The sequence below is a fragment of the Phacochoerus africanus genome, chromosome 1 (genome assembly GCF_016906955.1).
Source record: "Phacochoerus africanus isolate WHEZ1 chromosome 1, ROS_Pafr_v1, whole genome shotgun sequence".
Taxonomy (NCBI): domain Eukaryota; kingdom Metazoa; phylum Chordata; class Mammalia; order Artiodactyla; family Suidae; genus Phacochoerus; species Phacochoerus africanus.
The window spans coordinates 81,000,536-81,022,071 of NC_062544.1; the positions used below are offsets into that span (position 1 = coordinate 81,000,536).

Sequence of the window (21,536 nt, forward strand, 5' to 3'; positions counted from 1 at the left end):
GTGCAGGGTAAAAGCTGTAATGGTGGTTCTTGGCCTCCAAGCCCCTTGGGTTTTCTCAGCTTGTACCCTCAGATGTGATCACCCTAGACTGTAGTCTCTTTGGGCTTTTTTCTTGCAGCCAGCTCCAGTTTTTTCCAAAGTAGGTAGTCCCAGCTCTCTCTGAGTCTGATTTCCAAAGATGAAGTTTTGGTTCCCAGCCCCTGCCTTTACCAGCATATGCTTCGGAAGTGCAGAGTGCTAGCCTTGATTGTTTGTTGAGGACTGTTCCACTTTTAAACTGCTTCACACCAATTTCTGTGTTCTTCTCCATTACTCTAATGTTCCTCCCCTGTCCTCACTAATCTCCTAACTGATGGGGTGATTTCCCAGGGTGCAGGTGCTTTTCCTCTTTCAAGCAGTCTCCTAGGGGTTCAGGTCCCACCCCGCTTCCTTTCTCATTTTCTCTCTTTTCTTTTTTTCTTCTTTCTATTTTTCTAACTGGTTTCTTTTTTTTTTAATTCTTATTTTCTCAATACAATTTCTTTTATGCTGTACAGCATGGTGACCCAGTTACACATACATGTATACATTTTTTTTTCCTCACATTATCATGCTCCATCATAAGTAACTAGACATAGTTCCCAGTGCTACACAGCAGGATCTCATTGCTAATCCATTACAAAGGCAATAGTTTGCCTCTATTAACCCCAAGCTCCCAATCCACCCTACTCCCTCCCCTCCCTCTTGGCAACCACAGGTCTATTCCACAAGTCCATGATTTTCTTTTCCGTGGCAAGGTTCCTTGGTGCCATATATTAGACACCAGATATAAGTGATATCATATGGTATTTGTCGTTCTCCTTCTGAGTTACTTCACTCAGTATTAGAGTCTTTAGTTCCATCCATGTTGCTGCAAATGGCATTATTTTGTTCGTTTTCATGGCTGCATAGTATTCCATTGTGTTTATATACCACATCTTCCTAATCCAATCATCTGTTGATGGGCATTTGGGTTGGCTATTGTGAATAGTGCTGCAATGAACATGCGGGTGCATGTGTCTTTTTCAAGGAATGTTTTGCCCAGATATATGCCTAAGAGTGGGATTTCTGGGTCATTTGGTAGTTTTATGTATAGATTTCTAAGGTACCTCCATACTCTTCTCATAGTGGTTATACCAGCTTACATTCCCACCAACAGTGCAGGATGGGTCCCTTTTCTCCACACCCCCTCTAGCATTTGTTATTTGTGGACTTATTAATGACGCCATTCTAACTGGTGTGAGGTGGTATCTCGTGGTAGTTCTGATTTGCATTTCTCTAATAATTAGAGATGTTGAGCATTTTTTCATGTGCTTGTGGGCCATCTGTATATCTTCCTGGAGAAATGTCTATTCAGGTCTTTTGCTCATTTTTCCATTGGGTTGTTGGCTTTTTTGTTGTTGAGTTGTATATGTTGCTTGTATATTTTAAAGATTAAGCCCTTGACCTATCTGGTTTGTTGATGATTTTCTTGCTCTATCAGTATCCTGAGGTCTTTTGCCAGCATTTAGCAAATATTCTGTGTGAATTGTTCCATATGTAGATGTTTTGTGACATATTTTTATTAGTAGGTGAGCCTCACATCCTACTACTCCATCATCTTCTCTGAATCCTCCATACTACATCTTTATTCCTTTGTTGATGGATGTTTAGGTTGCTTCTATGTTTTGGCCATTGTGAATAGTGCTGCTATTATCATAGGTGTAAATGTAGCTTTTCAAATTATAGTTTTGTCCAAATATATGCCCAAGAGTGGAATTACTGGGATCACGTGGTGGTTCTCTTTTAAGTTATTTTTAGGAATGTCCATACTCTTCTCCATAGTGCCTTTACAAATTTATGTTTCCATCAATAGTATAGAAGGGTTCTCTTTTCTGTTGAGACTTGTATTAAGCTGCTATACCACAGGGAGGCAAGTGGAGCAGAGTGGTGTAAGCCCTAAATTCTAGACCTAGAGTTTGGGGTACAAAGCATTGTTTATCACACTTGGCTGCTTTATTGTTTCACTTCTCTAAGCAGTTCTGTTCTTGTGAAACAAGCATCTTGACAGGACCTAATATAATATTATCCTGAGGGGCTAATTTTGTTAATAATTCTCCTTGTGAATGAATGTCAAGTGCTTGGCAGATGTATAAGAGCTTGAGAAATGTTACATGAACTCAGTGATGTCAGTTTTTTTTTCTTTTTATGGCCACACCCAGAGCATATGAAAGTTCCTGGACCATGGATTGAATTGAAGCTGTAGTTGCCACCTAAACTGCTGCTGCAGCAATGCCGGATCCTTTAAACCACTGTGCTGGGCCGTGGATTGAACGCATGCCTCTGTAGCAGCATGAGCCACTGAAGTTGGATTCATAACCCACTGTGCCTCACCAGGAACTCCTGTGGGGTCATTTTTTGAAACGACAGTAACCCTTTTCATTATCCTTCTGAGGATTCTATGAGGGTTAATTCATTTAATTGTCAAGATAACTCTATAATGTAGGAGCTATTATTATTATTCCCACTTCACACATGATAAAACAGAGGCACAGAGTATTCGAATACATCACCCAGCATCACACATAGGGACCAGCAGAGCAAACTAAATATTCTGTTCCTGAATCCATACTCTTGTCTTCTGTATCACCAGCATCTCATGTGTAAGTGTCTGATCCTCAGATGAACAACCTCTAGGGCAGTTTGCTTTGTTTTACAAATGTTTTGTTTGTATTCAACCACGTTGACCCCGAATGTGTGGTCCACAGGCAGCAGGATCACTGACATCTGTGAGCACAGTCTCAGGCCCTACCCCCCCACCCTTGAAGAAAGAACCACACCTTAACAGACTCCTTATGTGGTTTGTGATCATGCACAGCCTGAGAAGTATTGCTCCAGCATGTAAACATTTAGGAAATGGGCTGACTCACTATAGTGTTCAGCATCATGCTTGCCACGTAAGAGCAGATTTACTTTTTTTGTCTTTTTTTTGGGGGGGGGCTGCACCTGTGGCATATGGAGGTTCCCAGGCTAGGGTTCCAGTCAGAGCTGTATCCACTGACCTGTGCAGAGCCATGGCAACATGGGATCTTAGCCGCATCTGCAACCTACACCACAACTCAGAGCAACACCAGATCCTTGACCCACTGAGCAAGGCCAGGTATCAAACCCATGTCCTCATGGATTCTAGTCACCACTTAGCCACAATGGGAACCATTTAGCCACAATGGGAACTCTTAGAATTACTTTTGATCTAGGAGCAGATCAGGGAACATTGAATAGAAGGAAACTTGACAAATTGGGGGAATAGAACCTGGTCTCTCCATAGTTGAGTATGTGCTGCTCAGGGCCTCTGGGAGCCACTGCAGCACCAGGTACAGAGCAGGGCCCCATGATATTTCTTGTATTGAAATGCAGATTTTGTGTGATAGAGACATCCAGCCCAGCAGCCTTCCCTGGATGTGCTGTGATGTTTAAAAAGGCCAAATGATGCCAAAGCCATCAGAACAGAGATTATACACTTACCCTTAACATTGCTTTAAGACAAGCTCTGCATGTCTGCTTCCCCTGTGAACTGATTCTGTTCCCTCTTGAGCTCTCTATTGTCTTGGCATTGTTTGCAACTCATTCAGAAACTAATTAAGTTTCAGGATCAGTTTGTTATATTAGAGTGTGTGGATGTGCTAAAGGGGTAGTTTTTTATAACTTAAATTATTTGAGTGAAAAGACAATTTTTGCTTCTAAAATTGTCCAAAAGTCAGCTTTCATTAAAATAATTCTCAGCAGACATTAGTTTCTGTAAAACCAGGGTATTGTATGGAAGGTAACAAAGAGGATTTAAATAGGCCATGGACAATCTATTGATAATCTGGTCGTATTAATCCTGTTCTCTAACAGAGTGTGAAATGACTTGTTTACTCCATATATCTGGGGCTGGAGGTCGCTGATCACTGGTTGACAGAGCCATATTTTGTGATCACCTTTCAGCAGTGAGCTTCAGAATGGCCCAGGCCAAATCGTCTGACTACACTGTCCTGTACACGACCTCCAAAGTCAAGGTCACTGCTGCTGCTACCTCTGGGCAGCCAGAGGAATTCATCTTCCCCAATGTGTCCATCTGGTTAGGTTTTTCATTTGTGCATAGACATGTCCTATACTCTCTCCCTTCCAAAGTCAGGGTTTATGGTGGTCTCATCACCAATCTACAAATATTATCAAGATTAACACTACTGGGGATGCAATCAAGTATAAGAAATAGTCCCTGACCTAAAGGAGACTAACCACTGTAATGAAATATACCTTGTTGTTATTCTGCCCAGATCCCCTTTATCAAGTTAGTACCCAGTGGATTTGAGCATTGGCTGTGAAAAGTTCACGACTGCCTTTTTTTCTGGAGGCTGCACTTATTGCTCAGTAAATGGAGGAAGAGACCAAAACCAAGACGTTAAGCCCCCTCAACCCTAGCTTGACTGACTGACATGGGGCTGTAAGAGACTAGACCCCTTTCCTGGAGGTGGGATAAATCTTAGTATTATAGTTCATGCTCTGGTGATTTTCTTTGGACTATATTGAATTGGGCCTGCTGAGACCATCACCTCTCTTCACTTCTTTTCTATCCTCTGCTCAATAGTCATCAGGTGCATTTGAATGGTTGTTTCAGGCTCTACTTCTAGGGTGGCCACCCGAAGACTTGCAGGAAACTGTTATGACCTGTAATATTACTGAGTCCAAGGTTGTACTTGTTGCCACACAACTGGCTGATAAATTGAGAGACAAGTTGTTTGGAAAAGGAGGAATGATTTTATTTGGAAAGCCAGCAGACCAAGAAGATGGTGCATTCATTTCCCAAAGTATCGTCTTACCAGAGTTAGAATTCCATCTTCTTTTATACTAAAGGGAGGGGGGTATTAAGTCACACATTTTCTGGTTCCTGTCAGCCTCCAAAGATGTGTTAATTTCTTCTTCTCTGCAGTCATTCACAGGTGGGCCTGGTCAGGATATTTCCTGTGAGCTGATAAAAGGTATTTTAGTTTAATGCTCGTGACTTGGGGGGCAGAGTTCCTGGAAATGAGCCGTTATGTATAATTTAAGCTGATTGGCAACATTCCTTTAGTGATTAACATGTAATAGAATGCAAATTTTCTTCCTTATTATAGTAAGCCTGAAGGAGCAATGGAAGAAAACATATTCCCAAAGCACAAATTGAGAGTTAAAGTCTTGGAGAAGGATTTGTCATGTAGGGACTTGGCCACTGCTCAGAGTTCTGTAGGCTAGACACCCCAAGATTAGAGGGACAGCATGGATGAGGGCCCTCTTCCCACTCTTTGTCCTTACCTAGCAAGAGAGGGAGCTCTGTGGAGTCTCTTTTATAAGAGCACGAATGCTGTTCATGATGGTTCCACCTTCATGATCTCATAACATCCCAAAGGCTCCACTTCCTAATATCACCAGCTTCAGGTGTTTTCTACATATGAATTTTGTGGTGGAAACAAACATTCAGACCACAGCAATAGGAAGCTAGCCAACAATGAGCTGGCATTTAGGAGAAGGAGGGGAAAACAATGGGAAAATGAGGAATAAATAAGGACCAGCATAACAGCCTTAGACAATTACAAACTTTCTCCTCTACTGCAACCATCATATTGGCTGTAGATTGGTTTTATTGAGTGATTATTTCATCATGTCTATTTCCCCATCCCTAAATGCTCCAAGTGTTTGCCATTGCCTAAAAGAATGAATAAACCTACCTAACAAGACAAAAGACCAGTGTTCTGAAAACTGTAAGACACTGATGAAAGAAATCAAAGATGACAAAAACAGATGGAAAGACATACCATGCTCTTGGATTGGAAGAATCAATATTATCAAAATGACTATACTACCCAAGGGAACCTACAAATTCAGTGCAATCCCTGTCAAATTCCCAAGGATATTCGTCACAGAACTCGAACAAAATATTTTAAAGTTTGTTTGGAAGCACAGAAGACCCAGAAGAGCCAAAGCCATCCTGAAAAAGAAAAACGGATCTGGAGGAATCAGGCTCCCTGCCTTCAGACTATACTACAAAGCAACAATCATCAAAACCGTATGGTACTGGCACAAAGACAGAAATACAGATCAGTGGAACGGGATAAAAAGCCCAGAATTCAACCGACGCACCTACAGTCAACTAATCTATGACAAAGGAGCCAAGAATATACAATGGAGAAACGACAGCCCCTTCAATAAGTGGTGCTGGGAAAACTGGACAGCTACGTGTAAAAGAATGAAATTAGAACCCTCCCTAACACTATACACAAAAATAAACTCAAAATGGATTAAAGACCTAGATATAAGACCAGATAATTATAAAACTCTTAGAGGAAAACATAGGCCAAACACTCTCCGACATAAGCAACAGCAACATCTTCTCAGATCCACCTCTTAGAGTAATAATGACAGTAAAAACAAAAATAAACAAAAGGGACTTAATTAAACCGAAAAGTTTCTGCACAGCAAAGGAAATCCTAAACAAATCGAAAAAACAACCCACAGAATGGGAGAAAATCTTTGCAAATGAATCAACTGACAAGGGATTAATGTCCAAATTTTATGAACCCCTCCTGAAGCTCAATACCAAAAAAATAAATAACCCCATCACAAAATGGGCAGAAGATCTAAGCAGACAGTTCTCCAAAGAAGACATACAGATGGCCAAAAACACAAGAAAAGATGTTCAACATCACTCATTATTAGAGAAATGCAGATCAAAACCACTCTGAGATACCACTTTACACCGGCCAGAATGGCCATCATCAAAAAGCCTACAAATTATAAATGCTGGAGAGGGTGTGGAGAAAAAGGCATCCTATTCCACTGTTGGTGGGATTGTCAGTTGGTGCAACCACTGTGGAAAACAGTTTAGAGATTCCTCAGAAAAGTAAAAATAGAACTACCCTTTGATCCAGCAGTCCCACTCCTGGGAATTTATTCAGAGAAAACCATGAGTCAAAAGGATACGTGTACTCCAATGTTCATTGCAGCACCCTATGCAATAGCCAAGACATGGAAACAGCCTAAATGTCCATCAACAGAGGCGTGGATCAAGAAGTGGTACATATACACAATGGAATATTACTCGGCCATTAAAAAGAAAGAAATTACGGCATTTTTAGCTACATGATGGACCTAGAAATTTTCATGCTAAGTGAAGTCATCCATACAATGAGACACCAACATTAAATGCTTTCACTGACATTTGGAATCTGAATAAAGGACAGACTGAACTTCTTTGCAGAATAGATACTGATTCACAGACATTGAAAACTTATGATTTCCAAAGTGGGTAGTGGGTTTCGCTGGTTGTGTGGGATGCAAATACTATAAAACTGGATTGTGATGATCATTGTACAACTGTAAATGTAATAAATTCATTGAGAAAGAAAAAAAACGAAGGAAAACAGAATGATCTATAAAATTTTTGTTGGTTAAAAAGAAGTCTCTGAACATGTGCCCCCAGTTCACTTGTTTAGAAATGATTTAAATTTACTACCAACTGATATCTCAGAGTACTACATACATGTATAGTTTATGATATACCATTCATGGTTATGGCATACATCCATATTTCAAAAGGCTTTCCTAATAGTTTTAAATTTCTTTGGACTGCTTTTTTCCTATGTGATCAGATTGTCTCCTATGTTTTACTATCTGCTTTCCAAACATGCAAGAGTTGTGTGCTCATGTGTATGAATCCTCAGACTACTGATGTGAGGGGTTAGCCAGCCGGCCGTGTGCTTTTAGGTGGAAGGTCTTATGCCCAGACTATGTGGGCTGCAAAGACCAAATGCATTTAAGGGGTCAATTAAACTGAAATCCTATAGAAATAGCAGAAAATCTCACAGTTCTTGTTGGCAGTGGGATAATGATTCATTTAATCTTGAGAGCAGTCAGATTTCAGTAATAATAACTCCATTTTGGGAGCATCTACTGTATACCTGGCATTGCACTAATCCTTTTACATATATTATCTCATCTCCCCTTCAGAGCAACTCTTCAAGGTAGATAATACAATGGAGAGTTTAGGAATCCTGCTCAATGTTATATAGTGAGTGAAAGAGGCAGGATTTGACCCTGGAAGGAACTGTGCATTTCCTTTTACATTCTTTTTTCCATTACATCCCTCAGTCAAGACTTGGAATTAGAGCAGATGTTCCAATCTCTAGCCAAGCTTGTGTTCTACAGAAAGGAGTCAGTGATCCTGGATGAAAGGAGCCAGCCCGAAAAGGCTCCACACTGTACGAGTCCAACTCTATGACATTCTGAAAAAGACAAAACTATGGAGACAGCAAAAAGATCAGTGGCTTCCAGGAGTTAGGGGGAGATGAATAGGCAGAGAACAGAGGATTTTTAGGATGGTTAAACTGCTCGGTATGGTGCTATAATTGAGGATACATGTCATTATACATTTGTCTAAACCATGGAAACCCTAAGAATGAACCCTGATGTAAACTGTGGACTTGGGGTGATGATAATGTGTCAGTGGAGGTTCAGTGATTATAACAAATGTAATGAAGAAGGATATGCCTGTTTGGGGGAAAGTGTCATATGGGCTATCTCTGAACATTCTTTCAATTTTGCTGTGAACCTAAAACTGCTCTTAAAAAGTAGTCTTAAAGAAATGGGGGGGGGAGGGGAGACTGATAGACAGACAGACAGAAAGGAGGACGAACATGGCTTTGAGCCAAAAGGATAGAGCCGGTTAGGAGAGCAGTGCTTCCCAGAGATAGCAGAGTCCATGCAGAACACAGAAAAGCAGTGTGCATCCAAGGAGCCAGTCAATGCTTCAGGAAAGCAGAATTCAGGAGGGCAGCAATTGAAGGACATGCAGTTCTTATCAAAAAGTTGATAGACAGTTCACAACATTATTCCCAACATGGTGTGATACAAAGCCATCTTCCTGCTAGTTCATTCCTTCTTCCCCTTCACTTTTTTATAAATTGCAGATCATATCTGCTCTGCCTTCTGTGTTGCTCTAATAATTGTTCTGTTCACAATCTGTAAAAGTAAAGGAAACCATCATTTATGATTTGTACATTTTCTATATATGAATAAAATTTATTTAAAAATAGAATGATTCTGTATGGAGGTTGCAATAAATCAAGGATATTATCATATCCACTATTACTTGGTAGATTCAAGCAATTCTCCAGCCAAAGACTTTATATATGGCAAAAATAGTGTGGGCTAAAAGAAAACTAGCATTCCAGTCTCAGCTCTGCTGATAGAATAACTATGTGACATGGGCAAGGTGCCAGTCCTCTCTGAGCTTGGATTTTCTCCTGTAAAAAAGCAAATGTCCCAATGTCCCTGTTAGTATTCATCACAATAGAATACAGAGCAACTGTCACCCTTAAACTAATCCCACAACACATATTGAAACAGAATCCTAACTCCTCCTAACTGCAAATTCCCTTACCTGGTATTTTATAGAAGAGGTTAGGAAACATATTCTGAAGAGGCCAGAGAGTATTTCAGGCTTTGCTGGCCATACAGCCTCTGTCGCAAGTACCCAATGCTGTAGTTAGAGTAAGGCGTCACACACATGCATGAGCATGCCTGTGTTCCAATCAAACTTTTACGTACCAAAGCAGGTGGTAAGCCAGACTAGGCACAAAGGGCAGTTTGTCCACTTCTGTTCTAGGGTATAACTTTCTGGCATTCAGTACAATTTCCTTTTGGCATAAATAGGGAAAAACCTGTGTACACAATAATTAGATAAATAGGACACTAGAGAGTTGGAATATGGAAGGAAGTTGCAAGAAGGAGAGAAGAAGGGAAGGGGAAGAAGAATGGAGAGCAGGAGTAGAGAGCCTTGTGATGGAGCATTGGGAGAGAAAATTCCCAGTGACATCTGCCATGAGGGAGGGGCATTATCAGATTTGAAAGGTTGGCTTTGGCATGGAGCTAGCTGCTAAGTTTGGAGAGACCAGCTTGTGTGTGTGTGTGTGTGTGTGTGTGTGTGTGTGTGTGTGTGTGTGTGTGTAAGAGGTGGTCTGGTGTTCTCAAACTTAATATGGTACAGGGTGCTAAGGAGAAACTCAATGAATATTTGTGGAGGAAGGGAAGAAAGAGGAATAGATTTATCCACATTTTATAGGTGAGGAAATCCCATGCTGGGTCACATTTCTCCTAAGGGGTTATGCAAAAACAGAATTTCATGAGAAGTCTATTGATTTTGCTTCTGAGAGGATGTGTTGATGTCCTTCCAGATCCAGCCCTCTTCAGGAAAAGAGAGTATTGATAAGCTCTGCGGGATTCCCTGTAGCCATGAACCTCCATAATACATTGTCACTGAAAGGTGACCATGTAAAGATGGTAACGGGGCTTGCAGTGCCTACTTGTGGCTACTCTTTCCATGGGTTGAGAACCAGAGGCTTCGTACTTACATGGTCATGGTTACATATGATGCTGTGGTAGCAGGAAGGAAGGGAAAGGTAGAAATAAATTTATGCCCTTGAGGCAGGAGATCAGATACTGGGTCTCTCTTGGACCTTGTTTGCTAATAGCGTCTTGAGGAAGAGGGCCAGGATTAGGGAAGGGAAATTTGTACTGTTTTTTTAGTAGGCCCATGTCCTTCTCTATGCTGATTTGAGAGGAATCTTAAAAACTTGGAATATGATTAAATTGATTAACCAATTACTCTGTAAACGAAGCTATGCACTTGATATAGAACTGGATTACAGTTTGCAGTCTGTTGCACTAATTCATTAATATTATTTCACAGACTAGAAATTTTATTATGCAAATGTATGTAAATCCTATAAAAATAGTGTTCTTTACCAAGTGCTCTAGCACTCATTGGAGGTTTTTTTTTTTTTTTTTTTAATTTTGTTTGTTTCCCTGAAACTGTGACCCTGGATTGGAAAGGTAGATATTTAATATATTCAGTATTTGAAACTGTGTATTGAACAATTTCCTGAAGAGTGAATGCAAGGCTTTCTCCTTTGACAAATACTGTGATGATTGACATGTCTTTTTTCCTCTTTTACTTCCCTAAAACAGAATGAAGAAGATGAGCAACATTTATGAGTCGGCTGCCAATACACTGGGTATCTTCAACAGCCCCTGTCTGACCAAAGTGGAGCTGCGTGTGGCGTGCAAAGGCATTTCCGACAGAGATGCCCTTTCCAAGCCAGACCCCTGTGTCATCCTCAAGATGCAGTCCCATGGGCAGTGGTTCGAGGTAGGCATATCCAGTGACATGGACAGACGTATGGCAGGAGGAGTGGTTTGGGAATGTTTTGGTGTTTCCCATCTGGAAGTGGTTTATTTTGGAGAGATGTTAAGATTCTAGAAATGAATATGATCATATTTGTGCTTGCATCATGATGTTTTTACACTGTGGATCTTTTGACGTTCGCCCTTAATCTCTGTGCTTGTAGGCATAGGGGATGGGCAATAGGCACTGCATTACAGGAACCACATCACGCATTTATTTTCTGAAGCGAGAACTTAATATTAGCTAAACTTTATTGGATGCTTATCAAATCTCAGGAAGTATTCTAAGTGCTTTAGGTAAAGTAACTAATTTCATCTTCACAATAGTCACATAGTTTCCTATGAGGAAACAGAGACAGATGAGGAAACAGAAAGGTTAGGATTTGCCCAGAATCATTTAGTCTGTAAATGGAAAATCTCATATCTTCTACTCAAGCTCCAGGGTCTGAGCTCTTCATTGCTAATTTATACTTAGAATGGCCATTGGTGTGGTCTTTGCTGGTTTGTGTGTCAATATTGTAGGTTGAATTCTGCAGCTGGATTTGTTTGTTTGGATGAAGAGTGGTTTTAAAGTATAGGCTATGTTGTTGTTGTTGTTGTTTTCTTTTTTGGTTCTAGGTAGCTGGTCTAAGTGAGCAATATTTGTAAAGATCTGATCTCAGGTGAATGGCAGTGCTTACTTGTGGCTAGTGTTTCCATGAGTTGAGAACCAGAGGCTTTGTAATTACATGGTCATGGTTATGTATGATGATGTGGTAGTAGGAGTAGGGAAGGGAAAAGTGGAAATAAACTTATGCCCTTGAGGCAGGAAATCAGATGCTGGGTCTCTCTTGGACCTCGTTTGCTAATAGCATCTTGGAAAAAGGGCAATATTACAGGTTGAATTCTGCAGATATGTTTTGTTTGTTTGGATGAGGAGTGGTTTTAAAGAATAGGCTATGTTGTTGTTTTCTTTTTTTTCCTTTTTTGGTTCTAGGTACCTGGTCTAAGTGAGCAATGTTTTTAAAAATCCTGGTCTCAGGTGAATAGCAGGTGAGGAATGGATAGAGGGTAGAGTGGAGGAAGTAGTTGTTATCATCTCTAAGGGAACCAGAAGCCCAGTCAAATTTGGGTGAGGGGTTGAATCCATGCCAAGTAGAGCAAGTGTGGACAAATACCTGGTTTGTATGCCAGAGGATAGACTTCAGTCCTCCCCCCATTACTTTGCAAGGAGCTGAAAGGTGCTCCTTTAGGGGGAAAAGTCTTCCCTCCATAGTAGGAAGATGGCTCAGAAGACCTCACAGGTAGCACATTTACTTATTTGTATATATGAGATAAAAGCCACTTCTCTGAAAGGTAGTTTTGGTAGAAATTGGTGAGCAGATGAAATTTCAGGCGAGAAGGCAACATAACCAGAATGGAGGAATGAATGACAGATGGGGATCTTCATTTCATTTCCAACCTGTCCAGGGCTTATATTTTAAGAATAAAACAGCATTCATAGGTGTCTTAATGTGTAAGGTCTTTTTCTTTTTTTCCTTTTAAATATTCTCCCTGACTTTGGTGGGCTTTGTTGTCTTTTATTTTTTATTTAACAAAATTAACTGGAATGCCTACATTATAAGAGTCACTCTTCAAAAATTAGAGGAAAAGAGTTCATCTCATAAGATCCCCTTTATGTAATTCATTTATTCTTTGTACATTTTTCCCAGTCTTTTTCTTCTGGCATTCATATTCTTGCATGATATTTATCAGGCATATAAATTTTCTTTTCCTGATTTTATTACTTAGTAATAAAATATGTTATATGTATTTATTTCTTCTGTATGACTATAATATTCATGATTATTATTTTTAAAATTGCATAATATCCCATCAAGTGGATTTAATCATTTTCATATTTTTCACTTTGAAATTGCTTCCAAAACTACCCTATTTTAAATAACGCTGCTGTGAATATCTTTGTTCACAAAGCTCTTCCCTTCCTTTTGGATGAATTCCTAGGAGAGATTCTGTCAAAGTAAGACTAGTGAGACAAAAGATAGGATGCTTTGGGGGTTTTGACACATTTGCCAAATTGCTTTTCCCAAATGCTATACTACAGAGTTACTACACGTAGCTACCAGCCTGCAAATGTTTTATTAACAGTGTATGGTGAGAAGAGAAACTTGTACCATGTTATAACCGGATTCATTACTTCCTTCATCTAGAAAGTCTTACTCTTGAAGAATAAGGTCAGTCCAACTTTCAGCATACTTAGTGATGTGGCTGATTTATACTTTGGAACTTTGAGAAACACTTCTCTAGTACATTTTATAGTCCTAAGAATATACACTTAGGATATAGTTGAGAGAACAGAGTCCATGCCATTTGGCTAATAGAAATAAATTAGTTCAAGTAACAATGAAGTTGGGAATGTTGAGAAACTAAATAGGGATTATGAGGGAACCCAGAGTTAACAACAGGGAGCTGCTTCTTGGCTTAGGGTGGAGCAATAATGTGTAGAAGCCAGCTCAGAGAGGCTTGTGAGAGTCAATCATTAAATCTCCAGGAATCTTGCAAGCCTGAGTGTAAGCATTAACACTACAGATGTTGACAGACGTTTCAAATCAGGGCTTTTCTCCCACCCAGAGAGCCCGTTGTTAGGCATTTACCAGCACACCATGGGGGAGAGGGACAAAGGAGATGTTAGTACCAGAACCAAACAGCTAGGCCATCCAGTGGAAGCTGAGGGCCTATCTGATGAGATCCAGAGAGCAGAGGAGATACAGGTGGTGCTGGAAACAATGTCTGAAAGGGAGGTGGGGACAGGATGGCATCTCAGTTCTCCCATCCACGTGTTCCAGGGATTGCACCCTGATGAAAGCCAGTTGGCAAGGTTGTAGGGAAGAGTCTAGAACATACTTGATAGCACAGAGAACACTGACCAGCACACAGACCTTCTCACAACTCACAGTGACTGGGAGAATCATGCACTCAGTCATCAGGTAGGGCATATTCTAGTGCTAATTCTGACTTTTTGGTCCAAGTGCTGTGTGTGGTCCTCTATGAAGTGAGAAGCGCCTGACAGCCTATTTAAACCACATACCTGGGCTTTCCTGCTGTGGAACAGTGGAAATGAATCCAACTAGTATCCATGAGGATGCAGGTTTAAGCCCTGCCCTTTGGAATCTGGCATTGCCATGAGCTGTGGTGTGGGTTGCAGATGTGGCTCAGATCCTGAGTTGCTGTGGCTGTGGTGTAGGCCAGCAGCTACAGCTCTGATTCGACCCCTAGCCTGGGAACTTCCTTGTGCCATGGATGCAGACCTAAAAAGCAAACAAGAACAACAACAACCCCCCAAAAAAAAACCAAAAAAAAACAGTGCACTTACTGCCCTCTATGTTTAATGAAGACTGGCAAACGTGGACATTGCCTGGGGATATAACCGATTCCTCTTTTCTTATATCCGTACCTTAGAACATATCTGAATTTACAGAGAGATTTCTATGTTCAGAATTAGAGAATTGAGAGGAAGCCTTGCACAAGAGAATTCATGCTGGCTCTGTCAATTCCTAGGTGCCTATGTTACGTGAAATCTGGTAACTAAGTGGAGAAAAAAGAAAAAACTTGAGAAGCTAAACTGGTTTGCATAATGAAAAGATTATCGGGGGTGTCTGGGCAAGAAAGAGAAAAACAAGGTGACCTTTTCTTTCAGAGAGAAGTTTAAAGTTTGGCAAAAGAGATTCTATGGAGATGAGTACTGTCCACTAGAACCACCTGAATGATAGGAATGTTCTCTACCTGTGCTGGCCAGTAAGTAGTCACCGGTCTCCAGTGGCTCCTGAGCAGTTGAAAGGTGGATAGTGTAACTGAGGAAGGAAAATATTTAATTATTTATTGTTAATTAATTTGAGGGTAAGAAGTACCTCATATGGTTTCAGAGTCTCCTTGGTGGGGTAGAGAATTTGGCTGGGAGAGAAAAGTTTGTAAACATAGGCTGTTATTTTTACAGCCTAACTTCTGTTGGGGAAGTTATATCTAGAGATTGACATTTCTTTTATATCAATTGTGATTGCTAGCCTGTGCCTTTTGTAATAGAATTCCAGTGGGAAAAAATAGACCCTGTTTTGCTCTAGTTTACAGCCCAGGTTAGTACTGCAATAATTATAACTGCCTTCAGATGGCCTGCTTCTATGCAGGGGAACTGTTGGCTGTAGTATGTTAGCAACAGAAGAGAACATTTGATTTCCAAAGTGCCTCATGAAAATATAAGCCTGACTGTTAGACTCAAAAGGACTTGCGGTCTGACCTTCTGCAACGTAATAGTATTAAGAGTCAGTAAGAGGGGAGTTCCTGTTGTGGTGCAGTGGAAACAAATCTGACTAAGAACCATGAGGTTGCGGGTTCAATTCCTGGCCTCACTCAGTGGGTTAAGGATCTGGTGTTGCTGTGAGCTGTGGTGTAGTTCGCAGACATGGCTTGGATCTCGCATTGCTGTGGCTGTGTAGGCCGGCAGCTGTAGCTTCGATTCAACCCCTAGCCTGGGAACCTCCATATGCTGCAGGTGTGGCCATTAAAAAAAGCAAAAAAAAAAAAAATCGTCAGTAAGAATACCTAGTCGTTGGAACCTCTTAATCCCCTTCTCTCCTACCCCTCCCCACTTCTGTCTCCCCAGGGGTAACTACTAGTTTTCCTATATCTGTCAGTCTGTTTCTGTTTTGCTATATACATTTCTTTGTTTTGTTTTTTTAGATTGCACATGTAAGTGATAACATATAGTATTTGTCTTTCTCTTACTTATTTCACCAAGCATAATACTCTCTAGGTCCATCCACATTGTCGTAAATCAAAAATTTATTTTCTTATGGCAGAGTAATATTTCATTATCTATAGATACTCTATCTTTTTTATCCATTAAAGGTATATCATACAGCACAGAGAATTACAGCCATTATTTTATGATAACTTTAAAGGAAATCTATGAAAATACTGAATTTCTGTGCCATACACCTGAAACTAATATAATATCGTAAATTAGATATACTTCGAAAAAAAAGGGTTGATGAGGATAAATCTGTCTTTGAAATATTGAGAATAAGTTGTTCAAAATGCAGAACAGATTGTTGCTCTTTAATACCAATAGGGTTTTGGCTGTGTGTCTGAGGGCCAAGGAGATAGATAGAATGCTTTTTGTTTCCTTTCATAATGTAGAGATGAGATGGTAAAACTTTCATTAATTCTTTAATGGTAATTATTGTAATTGTAAGAAAGAAGAGAAGAAAAAAAACTATAACTTGGAAATACATTCCCAACTGAGAATTTCAGACCCACAATTTAATTGCCCTAATTTAGTTCATGCCCACTTTTTAAATTCCTCCTGTTCCCACTCCTGGCTGTATAATGGTAATAGCATATGGTGCAGTTCAGTGTGATAATAATTTAGAACACATTTCACCTTCCAGTGAAGAGGGCAAATAATTACCCTCTCCCTTCTAGTGAGTGTCAGTGTTTATTAACTCCTGAGACCTAAACTTCGTATCCAAATGGAATAAATGAACACTTCTCAGGAATTCCAAGGACAGGAGCCCTTGTGAACTGGAGACTTTTATTCAGTTTCCTGGAGCACATGCTCTATTCCCTGGGCATACTGGATGTTCTTCATGAAGTGGAGCTACACTGGTGATATTGTAGCCCTTGGCAGAGATCTTATAAATTGCAGAGTACTTGTCCTCATTGATAAAAGCCAAATGATTGCCTACACCTCTAGGATGTTGCTCAATCACCTTTAATTCTGTTTTTGCATTTAATTTTAATCATAGTTACTGAGTTCCTCTGTAGGCAGCTCTAAGTAATTCTGAGAACAAATTACCTTGGATCAATGCCACATGAAAACATGTTATGATGAATCATGTACTTTGGTAGATTGCTAGTAATAATAAGAATTGTTAGTAATAATTGGTGTGGTTATATCTAATATATCAACTATCAGTGGAAATTAGTGCATGACTATTGTTTATAATAATAATATATCTGTATGATACTTTATAATCACAAAGCTCATCTACTATCATGATTTCATTTACTTTTCATTAATAGCCCCATAAAAAGGTGTCATAGACACTGAAATTAGCCCTAGCATGTACTGTGTCCTATGAAAAAGATGCAGTTTGTGTTCTCAGAGACCTCAGAGTCCAATAGAACTTATCCCATCTTAGAGACAGAGGGCTGGAGCCTCATAGGTTCCCGTGAAAGTGAGAAAGGAGGCTTAAAACAAGGTCCTAACTTAAACCTTTTCCTTCCCCTCAATGTGTGATGAGTAAATCATTTCAAGGGTGCCTAGGCTACCTTTACATGGAATGGAGCCAAATACCAATCACTTCTCCATCCCTTCATTATTTCCCGTCTTCTCTCCCCACTCCCCACCCAGCCAGACTTAGGGTCTGGATGCCATAAGATCCAGCATCCTTACTGGCAGCACAGCAGAGAGATATTGATCCGTGGTGGGGGGCTTGCCTACTCCCAAATAAACGGGCTATAAAAATTTCCCAGCAGTTCCTTCTTGGCTAGAGGGCTCATGGAGGAGTTCTGTGGAACATGCTGGGAACAGTAGTGAGGCAGTACACTTTGGTGTATTGAGCCAGGAGAATGGAGCCCAAAATAGAAGTTTTTTACTTGTGTCTGAGACATGCAGTTTTCCATTACTCCACAGTGCTAGGGTTTTATGAAAATGAGTCAGGCAATAAGAACATTTAGGTGAAAACAAAATAAAGCAGCTATCTATAATTGCTGATACCAGCTATGTATTCATCATTTTACATATTTTCTCTCTAATCTCACAGCTTCCCTGCAATATAGACTTTGTTAACCAGGTAGGGGAACTGAGGTTTAGGCAGAATTAGTAAATCGCCAGGTCCCACAACTAGTAAGTCATAAAGCTTGATTCTAAAACCCATATTGAAGTTCCTGTTGTGGCTTAGTGGGTTAGAACCTGACTAGTATCATGAGGATGTGGGTTCAATCCCTGGCCCCATTCAGTGGGTTTTGGATCCAGCATTGCCTCTAGCTGAGACATAGGTCACACACGGCTTGTATCTGTTGTTGCTATGACTGTGGCGTAGGCCTTGCAGCTGCAGTTTTGATTTGACTCCTAGTCTGCAAACTTCCATATGCCACAGGTGTCACGGTGAAAGAAAAATAAATAAATAAAAATATCTCTGTTTTACCAGAGGTGTCTGTCTGCTCTCCAGTCATAGTTTGTTTAGCCTATGTGGTGTTTAAACAAGTTTTGTACTGGTTGACAAAACTTGAAGATCAGGAGATTTTTTTCATAAAACTCCAGATTTTTTGTTTCTTTTGAGTTAGTAGAAAGTCTTGCAACATGGAGCCTTTAATTCTTATGCAGTGATAAGCTGGAGGTGGTCGCAGTTGCCTCTACCCAGAGTTCAAGTTTATCTCTGTCCTCATTCCTTAGCACTCCCCTTCATTCACTGGGATGGTTCAAATGGCTCCTGGAAGTGTTTGAGTTCAGAACCACACTCCTGCACCTCCAGGGCTGGGCCTCTGAAATATACCCTAACCTCTCAGCTGTGAATTCAGATGAGAGGTAAAAAAAGAAAATTAGGTCAATTAAATCATTCCCTCTTGATATCACAAACCAGCTCCTTTCTTGAAAAATTTTATGTTCACACTTTGCAGACTTGCATCGTTTCAGTGGCTGACACTTAGTGTGACAGATGATAAAAAGCAACACTTTTCTTCAGTTGTTCACAAAGTTTCCACTGTGGTTTCACATCAAACTCCCATTTGGGAAAACTTTGATGTTGCTTTCTACCTCCTCCTTAATACGTCCTTAATGATAATAATTTCTTTTCTTAAAAAAGTTAATTTTGGTGTTAGAAATCTTACTCTGAGTACTGAATAGAAAACAAAATGAAATATTAGAACCAGAAAATATTTCCTTGCTGCTACTGGAGGTTACATCCCTGTGACCAGAGACCTGTAAGGCTCCCTTCATAAATGATGCACTTGGATGAAGGGAAAGATTACTGGATTGTGTAATAGGTGCATAAGTAGCTTTCTTATCATTGAAATCTCCAAGGTGTCAATGTTATGATGTCTGAGAGCAGAATTACACAAGATGAGAAATGTGCTGCAAAAGAGAAAAAACATTTTGAACTGAAATCTTGTGTTGTCACTACTAAAACTCTTGCGGGAGTTCCCGTCGTGGCGCAGTGGTTAACGAATCCCACTAGGAACCATGAGGTTGCGGGTTCGGTCCCTGCCCTTGCTCAGTGGGTTAACGATCCGGCGTTGCCGTGAGCTGTGGTGTAGGTTGCAGACGCGGCTCGGATCCCGAGTTGCTGTGGCTCTGGCGTAGGCCGGTGGCTACAGCTCCAATTCAACCCCTAGCCTGGGAACCTCCATATGCCGTGGGAGCGGCCCAAGAAATAGCAACAACAACAACAAAAAAAAAGACAAAAAAAAAAAGGAAAAAAAAACTCTTGGGGGCCTGGAGAATGATTTATCAGCTGGAAGGATAATGTCAGGCCTCCTACAGAGAGGAAGGCACTGTGATGTGGACTTTATTGCCTCCTCAGTTTGAAAAACTACCAAGACACACTCTGGACACTCAGACTCAACACTGGTGCCCATGGGTTTTTATAACATGTGTTGAGTCCCATATCGTGTATTTGAAAGATGCATTCCAAGCCAGGGAAAGAAATTGAGGTGGCATCCATGATTCAGAGCCCTCTGCCCTGGCTTGAAACACCTGAAGCATTTTGAAGGAGATCTTTTAAACACTTTTCCTGGACACCTGTTTTAATGTTTAGCTAGGGTCACTGTTGATGATCATCTTCTTTACCTTTTCTTTGCAGTTTCAGCCCATTTTATCTTTTTTTAATTAAGTGTAATGGCCTTTTATTAATAAGAATCTTTAATATATTGAGAGCAGTTATAAAAAATGTACCAGGCAATATTTTAGGCACTTTGTATATGTCATCATATGTCATTATAAAAATATCTGGACAAATTGTCCTGTGAAGATATTGTATAGAGACAGATTCTAAGCAACTTACTCAAGGGCTACACAAATAGTAAGCTGTCGCAAATTGAGCCCAGACTGTGTTGCCATAATCCTTTGCTGCCCATCTCTGAGAATAATTAATGCTCACCAGTCACTGAGTATCTGCTGTGTGGCATGAGCTGAATTTCTGTGCATATTCATTGAATTCTCATGACAGTGTTGGCAGATAGGGGCTGTGATTACCCATTTTATAGGTTAGAAAACTGACACCTATAGGAAAAGTATATGTCTAGGTCGCAAGTCTAGTAAGAAGTGGTGTTAGGGTTTGAATTCACATCTTCGTGTCTCTAGTGCCCAGAGTTAGAAATAATACCACATAAGGACACTAGTGTTTAGTATGAACATGTTTTCCAAAAATAAACAAATGGACCTAAATAAATGTAAATGCTTTTGCATAGCAAAAGAAACCATAAACAAAACAAAAAAGACAATGTACTGAATGGGAGAAAATATTTGCAAATGATATGACTGATAAGGGCTTAGCATTCAAAATATACAAACAGCTGAATATAAAAAAAATCAAAAAATGGGAAAAAGACCTAAATAGGCGTTTCTCCAAAGAAAACATATAGCTAGCCAACAGACATGTGACAATATGCTCCATATGGCTAATCACTAAGGAAATGAAAGTAAAAACTACAACGAGGTATCGCCTTAAACCTATCAGAAAGTCTGTGATTAAAATGTCTACAAATAACAAATGCTGGAGAGGGTGTGAAGAAAAGGAAACCCTCCTACCATGTTGGTGGGGATGTAAATTGGTGCAGCCACCATGGCAAACAGTATGGAGGCTCCTCCGAAAACTAAACATAGAGTTGCCATATGATCTAACAATCCACTCCTGCATGTATATCTGAAAAAATCTCTTTAATTTGAAAATATACATATACCCCTGTGTTTTTAGCAGCACTATTCACAATAGCCAAGACATGGAAACATCCTAAATTTCCATCAACAGATGAATGGATAAGATGTAGTATATATACAGTGGAATGTTATTGAGTCATATAAAAAATGAAATAATGCCATTTGCAGCAACATGGATAAATCTAGAGATGATCATACTAAATGAAGCAAGCCATACAAATACAAATATTTTATGATATTGCTTATATGTGGAGTAATTTTTAAATGGTACAAATGAACTTATTTACAAAACAGAAGTAGACTCAGAGACATAGAAAACAAATGTACGGTTCCCAGAGAGGATGGAGGAAGGATTGTAAGAAGTTTG

The 21,536-nt window shown here is 40.0% G+C and overlaps 1 protein-coding gene across 2 annotated transcripts in view; it reads left to right on the plus strand.

Moving 5' to 3' along the window:
- CPNE4 (copine 4) overlaps positions 1-21,536 on the plus strand; it is a 592,772-nt gene that overhangs the window by 164,535 nt on the left and 406,701 nt on the right. For both annotated transcript variants that reach the window (XM_047768207.1, XM_047768218.1), the window contains exon 2: positions 11,041-11,221. In XM_047768207.1, coding sequence (XP_047624163.1) covers positions 11,042-11,221 — 180 coding nt within the window. In that variant the 5' untranslated portion in view covers position 11,041. The remainder of the gene's footprint in view (positions 1-11,040; positions 11,222-21,536) is intronic.